The sequence below is a fragment of the Saccostrea cucullata genome, unplaced genomic scaffold (genome assembly GCF_032062105.1).
Source record: "Saccostrea cucullata isolate Sc308-1 unplaced genomic scaffold, CSIRO_AGI_Scuc_v1 ctg879, whole genome shotgun sequence".
Taxonomy (NCBI): Eukaryota; Metazoa; Mollusca; class Bivalvia; order Ostreida; family Ostreidae; genus Saccostrea; species Saccostrea cuccullata.
Genome location: NW_026924910.1, coordinates 191,558 through 204,157, shown reverse-complemented (window position 1 = coordinate 204,157; position 12,600 = coordinate 191,558). Strand labels below are relative to the sequence as shown.

General features: G+C 33.4%; 1 protein-coding gene across 2 annotated transcripts in view; it reads left to right on the top strand.

The window, feature by feature from the left end:
* The window catches only part of LOC134267581 (uncharacterized), a 41,464-nt gene that overhangs the window by 23,041 nt on the left and 5,823 nt on the right, over nt 1-12,600 (top strand). For both annotated transcript variants that reach the window (XM_062749786.1, XM_062749787.1), the window contains exons 18-35: nt 137-298; nt 408-536; nt 4,811-4,939; nt 5,099-5,218; nt 5,659-5,781; nt 6,271-6,522; nt 6,635-6,763; nt 6,977-7,102; nt 7,309-7,443; nt 7,561-7,680; nt 7,855-8,103; nt 8,299-8,532; nt 8,693-8,815; nt 8,916-9,176; nt 9,353-9,376; nt 9,605-9,711; nt 9,861-9,925; nt 11,722-11,906. In XM_062749786.1, the coding sequence (XP_062605770.1) occupies nt 137-298; nt 408-536; nt 4,811-4,939; nt 5,099-5,218; nt 5,659-5,781; nt 6,271-6,522; nt 6,635-6,763; nt 6,977-7,102; nt 7,309-7,443; nt 7,561-7,680; nt 7,855-8,103; nt 8,299-8,532; nt 8,693-8,815; nt 8,916-9,176; nt 9,353-9,376; nt 9,605-9,711; nt 9,861-9,925; nt 11,722-11,906 (2,673 nt within the window). The remainder of the gene's footprint in view (nt 1-136; nt 299-407; nt 537-4,810; nt 4,940-5,098; nt 5,219-5,658; nt 5,782-6,270; nt 6,523-6,634; nt 6,764-6,976; nt 7,103-7,308; nt 7,444-7,560; nt 7,681-7,854; nt 8,104-8,298; nt 8,533-8,692; nt 8,816-8,915; nt 9,177-9,352; nt 9,377-9,604; nt 9,712-9,860; nt 9,926-11,721; nt 11,907-12,600) is intronic.

Genomic DNA, 12,600 nt, shown 5'->3' with positions numbered 1-12,600 from the left:
ATGGTTATAAATAATCCATCGTGGCTGGTTTATTAAATCACAAACACATATCCCATCACGCACACCCTCACACACACGAACAAACCCTTCCACCAACACATGCATCTATTGAATTATTTTGGGGGTTTATTTTAAGGTGAGAATTGTGAACAAGACATAGATGCTTGTGTTCAGAGTCCATGCTCTCTAGATAGAAATTGTACCGACCTTACTCCTGCTGAAGAGGTCATGATGGGTCGAGGATACAACTGCTCAGAGTGCCCACCTGGCTTTGTGGATGTTGATACTAAATGCGCAGGTCTTTAATTCGCTTCAAATTTAAAATTCAACAGTGTCTCCATTCAATTTCCCCTATTTTAAATTAAATTTAAAATCTGTTCTCAAAAAAGGCATGCTCCTTTCTTTAGATGTTGATGAGTGTGCATCTGTTTTCTCCAACTCCTGTAATGCTTCTACCGAGATATGCGAAAATACAGAGGGAAGCTATATCTGTAATTGTTTTAGTGGTTATAGAAAAGTGAACAACATTTGTCAAGGTAAGTAGAAAATTCACCTCTTTGTGTTTCGTATTTTGCTTGCGAGCATTGAATGTAGAATGTACCCTTAAAATGTATTTATTCACATAACGCGTCGTACAAAAGACCAGCAGCTTCCATAACAGTTTCTGGGTTAAGGTTCATGTTAAATCATGTCAGAAATAAAAATCAGCTCTAATATTTTGGCACTCCTAAGCAAGAACAATACTGTTTTAAAGTATATTTAAATCTTTGAAACTTTGATCTACTATAGTAAAAATTTTAATTAATTCAAATTCAATATTTACATCAAAAAATTAAAGAACAAATGTTTACTGAATTTGATAGAGCAGGTAATTTGCCTCTATATGACTCAAATTTCAAATGAGAGTATTATTAGTTACACAGTCAGTTAGTGACCTAATACGGATTCATACAGGGTGTGAAATGGAAATCCGTATTGGGCGAGGCGAAGCCGAGTCCCAATACGGATTTCCATTTCACACCCTGTATGAATCCGTATTAGGTCACTAACTGATTGTGTAACGAATTTATCCCGCTGAAGATCTTTTTCAATGTAAAAAAAAAAATATTTGTGCATATTATGAAAATATTAGTTTTAATCCAATAACAATCAACATAAAATATCGTTACGGTAACAAGAAATTTAACTAAACTACCTCGTTAACCGTTTCTTAGCCGCCATTTTTATTTACAATAACAACGCTTCGAACGGAATCGCGTGCCCGATTTTCATATTACGCCTCGACGGAGACGTAATATGGAAACGGAGACGTAATACGGAAAATTTCAGGGCGTCATGTGATTAGCTTTTATCCAATCAGTAATCGACAAATTTGTCTGAAGCGGGATAAAATAATTTCCTTTCTCCATAAATAAAATTATATAAGCATAAAATGGTAAAATATTGCATAATTGTTGCTTAATAATTGATTCATCAGTGCGAGATACAACCTCACATTAAATTCATTTCTTGAATTTTTTTACGGGAGAAGTCGTGTTTATGAGGTTATAAGAGACTAAGACCATGAAATACGGTATAATATAAAGTCAAGAATGGGAAACCAAAATATTATTCCATAGGTGTATATAATTAAAGTTTCAAAGTTTTAGCTATTGTTAACTTATTTGTAAATTGAAATGTAGAACAACCCTCACCCCCCCCCCATCCCCCAAAACGCATAAAAAAGTATTTGTAAACTGACTGTATTGACCAGATTCAGTAAAAAAAAAATGAGTGCTGAATTTTTATATAATGTATTGTAGGGGGAGTCGATTAGTCCCTGAACGTAATTTTCAAAATCTTGCCCGAATTTCATGACTTTTCGAATGAATACGTGATTTTTAGTTCTAATATGTTTATTCAAAATTACCATTTTAATTGATTTATAAGATTTGAAAAAAAGTTTGTTTCAAATCAAAACCGCCTTCTCAATGCTGTGCATTTTTTCGTTAGGCCCAAGATTTTATTTCTTTTGGTTTAGGATTCCACTGACTCTAATTTTTAGGTCACCTGAGTAAACTCAGGTGACCTATTGCTATCTGTTTTTGTCCGTCGTCGTTCGTCGTGCGTCGTTCGTCGTTCGTCGTGCGTTAACATTTGAACATTTTCAGCTTCTTCTCTGCAACCACAGAACCAATTTCAACCAAATTTGGTACAAAGCATCTATGGGTGAAGGGGAACAAAAATTGTGAATTTCATGATCCCTGCCCCCCTGGGGCCTGAGGGGTGGGGCCAAAACCACTAAAATTAGTGCAATCTTTTAAAATCTTCTTCTTTACCCCTGGACATCAAGCAGTCAAACTGTTTGCATGATTGTAATCAGCAATAAGTCCTCTACCAAAATTGTGAAATTCATGGCCCTGGGGTCAGGGGTTCTAGTGCTAGGGCGGGGCTAAATAAGTAGGTAGTGAAAATGCATTATTTCTTTGAAAATCTTCTTCTCTGCTCCTGGGTATTAAAGAAACCAACTAAGTACATAGTTATGATGAGCAAGAGTGCCTCTACCAAAATTGTGAATTTTATGGCCCCAGGGTCAGGGGTTCTGGTGTTAGGGCGGGGCTCTATTGATTATATAGTGAAAATACATTAATTCTTTGAAAATCTTGTTCTCTGCTCCTGGGTATTAAATAAACTAACTAAGTACATAGTTATGATAAGCAAGAGTGCCTCTACCAAAATTGTGAATTTTATGGCCCCAGGGTCAGGGGTTCTTGTTTTAGGGTGGGGCTCTAATGATTATATAGTGAAATGTATGAATTCTTTGAACATCTTATCCTTTGCTCTTGGTTAATATGCTAATGATCTAATTACATATCTAAGGCCAGGATTTATTTTATTTTCAGTTTTATAAACCCTCCGCTCAAGGTTTTGAACTTTTAGAAAAAAATAAAACAATTTTTTTTTCTTTCCGATGTCAAATTTGAGTCGGGATCGAGATTTCAAATTTACGAACTCGCACTTCCGGTTTTTAGATGAAACGGAAACGGCGGGTAAATAAAGCTAGATCCAAGAATTTAGCATGGTTTAGTGTAAAATTCATCGATAAGAGTGCCATTCAAAACGTTTCACCCGTTCAAAGGACAAATAAAATGCTGACGACTTTGTTGCACAATGACATGCTGGTGAGATAATTATGTATTCGTTTCAAAAGTAACTGTAAATTATTTTCCTCCCCAGGTTTTAAACTGCCCGTGGTAGCTATTGCATATTGTCAGGGACATTGTTTAGGTCTCTGTTATAGCTTTCAGTCTAAGCATCATTCTTCAGAAAATGGTTGCTTATGCATCAGATGTAATGAATAAAACTATGGGAGAAGTGAAGTCCATTTGAGGAAGAAATAAACAATAACCTGAAGTGAAGAAATAAAAAAAATTCAACTATTAAAAGGCAAGAATATACAAATATATGTAGTATCATTTATATCAGCCAGAAAAATTATTTTACACTTAATTGAAAAAATGTTGACCCTACTCCCCAATACTTCCTGTCTGTTTTATGATAGGAATTATAATTTTAGGCATCAAGTAAATTTTAGAACAATGTCTACACATTCACCTAACACATATTAAGAAAATGAAGATGTATTGAAAGACTTTTAAAGAATTAATTTTTTAAAATATATTTTGATCAACATCACAAAATTTATATAACTGGCCCAAACTGGCAGATGATGAAATAAGCAATTAAATGTTCTACTTTCCTATTTGCAAGCATTATGTGTCCAGTGGTAAGGAGCCTATTAGGATAGCATAAAAAAGAATGTACAAATGTTAATAATTGATTTATCAAAAAAAATCATTTCCTTTTGCTTGCGGGACTTTTTTATTCTCATGTTCATAACTAAACCTAAACATAAAAAAAAATGCTGGCCTTATAATGAAGAAAGGGTCCTCTTTCAAAATAGATAATTTCAGGGCTGCTGGGTCAGGGGTACCAAGGGGGTACTTTGACTAAAAATAAATTAATGCTTTGAAATCTCCCCTTTGATGAGCAATTATGCCTCTTTCAAAATTCGTGAATTTCATGGATTTTGGCTTAAAACGCGAACCAAATACAATCGCTGGAAAGTTGTTACATGATACTCAGGTGACCTATAAGGCCCGTGGGCCTCTTGTTACCAATCATGCAAATAAAAAAAATATTTCTTTGTCCCGGCATCTTTTTCCGAGTTTTTCTCAGCTGAACTTGTGTCTTCAAAATTTAGGATGCATTTTAGTCAAATAAGTGATTTTCAAAATATGCTTAAGACACCTTCACAACATTTAGGTGACCGTATATAATCACATGTCAAGTCCAAAATGTGGAATCTGTCATGAAATCCTTTCTTCCACATCTATAAATTTGACTTTTGTTTTCTTTCATCAAATAACGATGACATTTTATAAAGGCATTTCACGAACTTTGATCAACCCTCGTACAATTGGTATGCAGTTTTAAAATTCAAAACCGCATTACTCCAGTTTAAAGAAGATCAGTAGAATCCTTAATCTTATTTAAAACACCCGGTGCTTAATTTGGAGACAGATGATCGAAAACCAAAACAAAGAAGTAAAACAGTGGCCTTTCGTTTTATAGCAACATGAACATGTAAAAGAGCAACATAAAAAGTAATAGAGAACAAGTTTTTAATGTTTCAGGATTTGTTGTTAATTTTAGCTATTTTGTTTGTAAAGCAAATATGACAAAGAAAGTGTCAATTTTGACAGACATCAAAAATGACGCGTTTTAAGATTTTATATACTCAGTAAAAATACTAATTCGACATTTGTAGAAATTGATGAGTGTTTTGAGGGCACTGCAGACTGTGAACAAATATGTCAAAATACACAGGGGTCGTTTTTTTGTGATTGCCACTTGGGATTTAATTTAAATTTAGACAAAACGTCGTGCATGAAATCAGGTAAGAATACAGGTTTCATCTAAATTTGAAAACTTAGCTCTCTGTGATTTGTTTATCATTTTCAATAATCTTTCAACAAAGACGTCTGACTCAGCATGTATTTTGAAAACAAGCTGATGAACTCGTAATGATAACCGTTTAGAACTTTGCTTGTTGTAGAACAAAACTTCTGTGAAAACTTTGATATGTGTGAATACTCTTGTGGAAATATTACTGGAACATTACAGTGTGTATGTCCGCTAGGGTACCAATTGGCATCTAACGGCATAAACTGTAAAGGTAAAAACTAATTTCTACGTAAGACCTATAAACATTTAAACATTTTGACAACTAGGATACATACGTTACATAAAGAATCAATACATTCAATGTTTTGGTGTAAAAAAATTATTTAAGCTCCCTGATTAATCCAAGATTTATTTGATGAAAGTTATAAGAAAGTAAAGTGAATACATGAATGATGCGTCGTCTAATACAAGGTATTTGCACGGGTTTCAATGTCATTTTCATTTAAATTTTCAACCATAGAAACGGTAGTCAACATTCACGATAAATTGTGGCGAAATGGATTAATTCAATTATTAAATGAAGAGAACGTGAAAATTTACATAATTTAAAGTGAATGCATAATTTAAAAGTCATGATACCTTATACATGTAGTGACTTTTTATAATGTTTTGATGGTTTTATCTGACAGTCTTTTATTTAATATGATTTAGATGTTAATGAATGCGAACTTGCAACTACAGCATGTGCTCAAGATTGTATCAACACTAAAGGATCATTTAATTGCTCTTGTCGACCTGGATATTTCTTAAATGAGGATAAAACATCATGTTCAGGTAGAACAACACCTCGGACATTAATATTCCTTCTGACAAATAATCAGTCTATGTAATGTATATTTGAAATGTACATTTTCTACATAAAAATAATTGATATCATTATGTAAATCAATCAACAAATTTGTATTTGCATGGGTTTTATTACATATTTGTTTTTGTTTTCCTTACTAAAACCATAATTTATCTTTTGGAATTTTGGGAAATTTAGAACTATTTTGAGCAGACATTTTAAGCTGGATAAAGATAGTTTAAAATAAAAGTGCTTAAGAAACATTTTATTTTTCTTTGATGACTTTAAAACGAATTGGTACATGAAATATGAATTTCTGCAGAAATCCATTCCATGGCTCAAACTTATATTTGATTCTCATAGACGATGCGCAATGTAAAACATATTTAATTTACTGTATGTGATTCCGACTTCAACTTTTATTTTGTATAATTTAATGTTCAAATGAAGAACAATGCTCTTTTTTGAAACTGCAGAGTGTGAGATTCCTCATTATGGAGAAAACTGTAGCAAACTATGTGAGTGTGGTTCTGGTGGAGACAAGTGTGATCCTGTCAGTGGGTGTGTCTGTCTGTCAGGATGGACAGGTGTGAAATGTGACGAAGACATAGATGAATGCTCAGTAGACCCATTTATATGTGGTTCTGACCGAATATGCCAGAATCTGGAAGGTTCATATTCGTGCATGTGTGGGGATGGTTTTGATATAAACGATGGTAAATGTGAAGGTATGTTAAAAAGTAGGGAGACCTTGTAAATAATTTAATTTCCAAAATTAAAGTACTGAGGATTATTCTCTTGCCTAGAATATATTTGTTCTTAAATAGTGTGTTTTTGTAGATATTGACGAGTGTGCTGACGAGGGCTTAAATGATTGCCCGGAATTAACAACATTTTGCCGCAATACAATTGGTAATTACACATGTGAATGTCAAAGTGGATTTCAACTTATAAACGACGAATGTGAAGGTAAGTATCATACAAAAAAAAAACTTTACTTGTAATAAAATCCAATTTTTATGATCAATAATCATTCTGAATTATCCTAAATGATACGAATTCTGCTTTCATATTCTCAAGTTTGACTCAATTTTACTTGATGATTTTTGTTAGATTTCGAGAAAGAAATTATTTCTTCCTTCTTATTTATACGTCTATTTTAATTAACACAAATGTTTTCAGATATAAATGAATGTGATTCCGGACGACACAGCTGTTCCCAACTGTGTATCAATGTACATGGTGATTATAATTGCGCATGTTATCCTGGATTCAACCTTCAAAACGATCGGAAATCGTGTGAAAAAGGTTAGCATTTTTCCTTTCTAAATGGTTGTTGCTTTTTTTGCAATACATTATCTTCATACATTTTCATACGAGGGCATCTTCTTTCTTATTTTTTTTAAATAAACAGTTAATGAAATTACTGAAACTGTGGAACATTTACAATAAATGACTTTAAACTGATTGTATGAAAACATTAAATCTCTCTAAAATATTTTCTTTAATTTTAGTTAAGGACACCTGTTCCCTATCTCCGGGGATAGACTGTAGTTACGGTTGCATCCAAAATGTACATGACCCAGGGGAAACTATTTGTTTCTGTGAACACGGCTACAAACTTGATAGTGACAGGAAAACGTGCATTGGTATCGAAAATTTTGTTTTTCCTCATGTATATTTTTGAATATGACTGCATATTTGTTCCCTTTATTTGCATTTGACAAGAAAAAGCATATTGTTTGAAATTTATGTCTTTTTTTTAGACATTGATGAGTGCCAAAATAATACAACTTGTGAGCAGAACTGCACAAATACGGTAGGGTCCTTTGAATGTGGATGTGAAATTGGATATGAGCTTCAAAATGATGGAATATCATGCAAAGGTACATTCATATACTGTGTATACAATGTCGATATTTGACATACAATGTATCTAAGAATGCATATCGTTGGTAATAAATGGAAGAAAAAATGATTGGAATTTTTACACTCCTTATGATTACTAACTAGTATTAGATCCCATTTGTTGATAAAATTTACTTTTCTTTTTATATTAGCATGCAATGGTTATTTCTATGGTAAGGAATGCAACACCCCATGCAGATGTGGGCGGGGATCCACTGCTTGTCATCACATCAGCGGTTGTGTCTGTGAACCTGGATGGACAGGAGAAACTTGTGAAACAGATATTGACGAATGTAAACTGAATCCATGCATTGGTGAACATGAGCTATGTCTCAACACCCCAGGGTCATACCGATGCGATTGTGTTACTGGTTTTAACAACTCAAACGGAAGTTGTATAGGTTAGAAAGTATCTATGAAAGGTTCATCAATGGCATCGAATTTCACTGATGACATTTAATGATGTCTATTGTGCTTTCAAGTGAAACAAGCGCTTGACATCAGTATAAAAATGGCACATTTATTTCTTTTTTCGCTCTCAATTAAATATTTGCCATTAATGGTTTCTTTTTTATTTTCCTCAATAATTTTCATAGACATTAATGAATGCCAGAGTCCAACATCGTGCCAACAGATTTGTACAAATACACAGGGAAGTTACCAATGCGACTGTAATACTGGCTTTAATCTATCGAACGAAAAATACTGCATAGATATAAATGAATGCATCGATGCAAGATGTCAGGATTGCAATAACTGGCCTGGAGGTTTCGAATGTTTGTGTGACCAGGGATACAAAGTCAACACAACAACACATAAAGAGTGTCAGAGTATGTTTCTTATCAATTTCAATTAAAATTATAAATTTATTTTTAAAAAAAATTCACGTAATCAAATCAAAAAAGCGCATGTTCTTTTAAATAACCAGTTCCTGATTTCAAAAAGATTTTTTACAAAACGTAAGTCGTTTGATTTTATACATTTTTCCAGATATTGATGAATGTGCTGATGGGAGTAACCAATGCTCTTCTGATGCTATATGCACAGATTCGATAGGAAGTTATTTGTGTGAATGTCCCCGAGGATTTAAAGGAAATGGATTCACATGCCAAGGTTGTTAATAGTTTGGTATTTTTCTGCGTTCACAACAACTTTTTAATCCTTTGAGAAATGATTTTGTTTTGTTTTCATATTTGAAAATATTATTTTTTAGCTTGCCAGAACTTCACTTTTGGTGACCAGTGCTCCCAAGCATGCACATGTATAACTAACCAAACAGAGTATTGCAATGCCTCTTCGGGTTTCTGTCAGTGTATCACAGGATGGGAAGGGAGCGATTGTTCAAAGGATGTGGATGAATGTCAGGACAACATAACTCAGTGTGATCAAGAGTTACAACAAGCATGTGTCAATACACCTGGCTCCTCCCACTGTGAATGTCGATTTGGAGGATTAAACCTTGACAACTGTGTTTGTGAGTAAATTCCATGTTTTTTTTTAACAAGAACTTGCATTGATAACAGGATTTCATATTCTATTCAATGTTGTACTGGTAATGATGACAGTAGTATTTAAATTGTTATACTCCGACACGTTCTCTGAAAATACTTCATTGACTAATATTATTATTTTTAATGTCTGAAATTGCAGATCCAGAATCAACTTACAGAACAAGTGAGATTTATATCTTCAGCATACATTTCTTCATCGTTTCAAATATAATCTTTAACATATAAGTTCAAAGATATTCCTCATAAAATAAAATTAATTTTCAATAGAAGAACAAAAACGTATACCAGTCATGAAGAAAAACCAAAAGAAAGCTAATAATGTTTTTATTCTTCTGTTAATTTTATTGATCAGGCTACTTTGATATTTGCAACTGAGGATTTTTTTTTACAGATCAAACAGAAATGAAAGTCAAAGTTGAGATAGAGTTTGCCAGCAATATTAGCCGTCTGGAATTCCTTCTAACAAGCCAGAAATTACGATACCAATTCCAAGTAGCCGTATGTAAACTTGAAACCTTTTTCATGTTATGCTTAGTTAAGTATGTAGTCGTGTTCCAGGATTTTTATGTACTTTTTTCATATATAGCACACTGTATTTTTTTATTAAATGTTTTACTGTAGCATTGAATATTATTTTGTAAATCCAGCTGGAAAATTATTACAAGCAAGAAAATGTAAGCGGGTTTCTTGTTCTGAAAGTCTTATCGATTCGGTAAGTGTACCTAAATTTACATTTATCCTTGTAAAGTGTACATCAATTTTGATCAAAAGTGGACGTTTAACTTTATTCCTGGCAATAAATGCCTTGTACAAATTAATCTTATGACACAAACAGAGAAAAGGCTTATATAAAATCATATAAAAAGCCAAAATGAGAATATCTGCCCTTAGCTGGACTTGAATCCATATATACTTGAATGACGTCTTTATGATATACTTTTAATGCAATGCTATTTGATCCAGTTTAGTCCATTTATGTAGTACATTTGTTTGGTAACGTTGTCATTGTATATTATATGGTATTATGTAGGAAAAATCAACTTTGGAATTTTTTTCAACCTTGGCCAATTTTTTGGTCAAAATCGGACGTCATGATAATATCATATTTAGACCTGTACTCTGCAATTACGTACGGTACGTGATCATATAAGCAGTAAGGGATCTTTAATGTACCAGCAACAGCTACGAAACGGGATCTCAAATTCTGCAATTTCATCTGAAAGACCGATTTTGCAGTGGTATTCGACAACCCACCTCCCCTGACATGAAGTCCTTAACTCCCTAATAACCCCGCTTTTCTAGAGAAAATACTCTAATCATGGTAAGAACAAACGTTCATTGAAACGATGCAAATCGGGAGCACAGCGAAAACAGACCTTCAAAATCATCGGAGCTAGTAGGACCAGATGCCATATGCATAACAGAATAAATATCATAAAACGACTGGTTACAATCGCTGTGTCCCTAGAAAATTCAATGTGTAAACAGTTTGAAAAACGTTTGTAAGAACTGGTTCTAATTTCAATTTATATTTTCTGCCAAGATCATTGTATTCACCATAGAACTCACAATATGGTGACTTAAAACGAGAAAATTACATGTGAATTCTTGTTTTTTCGTAAGCTTGTTTTTCAATTGCCTGACTTGTTTAAAAATTATTCTTCAGTAGATTATGATTTTTCGTATCGAATCAATTGATACATATATATTCTATATTCAGGTGATAAAGCCTAGGGTACATCACTACATAAGTGAGGGAGATTGATGTTCAAAACGCTTAACCATCAAGTTTTATTGAGTTTTGATGTTAGGTTATTATTGTAATACTGTACATAACAATATGCATTACGCAGATAACAAATAGACGCTCCAGACTCTGTAGTATCTTTTATTTTGAGTTAACTGAGATATATCGAGTCGACATATGAATGATAGCTAATGCTGTCTCAGATATAGCTAAATGTCAAATTGAAGGCCACAGCATCAAAACAAGAACATCTGCGGTACCAGTTTATGCCTGATGCATGAAGGCATAAAAGTAATTGAGTATAAAATATATATTGCTTTAAACAGTTTGAAAGCATTAAAAGAATTATTAATCTGCTTCAAAACAACGAAATGAGTAAGCATATAGATCAATCACGATTACGTTTGTCAAAAACACAATATGTCATAACGGTATTGAATTCCTTGCAAATCGCAGGGTTTTATGTAATAAACTTTAGTTAAAATGTTTTAATTTTTAAGTAAATTCATTTTTTCTTATTTGCAGTCTTTGAACCTTTTTGACATATTATAAATTATATATAAATCTTTACAGTTATCTTTTTCAGTTACTTTTCTCATGTGCATACAAAACACATGTATTTATGACTGAGCAGCACGTAATAAACTTACAACATATATGTATAATGTGTTTCTTAAGGCATATTGTTTCTCAAACCTCAAATATCTGATTATAAGAATAAGAGACCTTCGTCAACTACGAATTTTTTTTCAAACTTACAGATTCGGAAGTTTGATTGTTGACTTTGAAATTATTGGAAATAAGAGTGAATCAGGCGGATTTAAAAGCGACCTTGCATCTGGCATGACTAAACTGTTAAGTGGAGACAGAAAGCTCATTGTATTGAATCAAACACAAGCTATCATACAAATCATGATAAAAGATCTAAGTGGCACACCAATTACATGTAAGCAGACTATTTATTTTTAGGTCACCTGAGTAAACTCAGGTGACCTATTGCTATCCGTTTTCGTCCGTCGTCGTGCGTCGTGCGTTAACATTTGAACATTTTCAGCTTCTTCTCTGCAACCATTGAAGCAATTTCAACCAAATTTGGCATATAGCATTTATGGGTAAAGGGGAACAAAAATTGTGAATTTCATGGTCCCTGCCCCCCTGGGACCTGGGGTGGGGCAAAAACCACTAAAATTAGTGCAATCTTCAAAAATCTTCTTCTTTACTCCTGGACATCAAGCAGTCAAACTGTTGGTATGATTGTAATCAGCATTGAGTCCTCTATCAAAATTGTGAAATTCATGGCCCCAGGGTCAGGGTTTCTAGTACTAGGGCGGGGCTATGTAGTGAAAATGCAATATTTCTTTGAAATTCTTTTTTTCTGCTTCTGGGCATTAAATAAACTAACCAAGTGCACAGTTAAGTTGAAAATGACTGCCTTATCCAAATTTGTGAATTTCATGGCCCCAGGGTCAGGGGTTCTAGTGCTAGGGCGGGGCTATATAGATTATGCGAAAATGCATAAATTTTTTGAAATTCTTCTTTTCTGTTCATGGGCATTAAATAGACTAACCAAATGCATAGTTATGTTGAATAAGGCTGCCTCTTCTAAAATTGTGAATCTAATGGCCCCAGGGTCAGGAGTT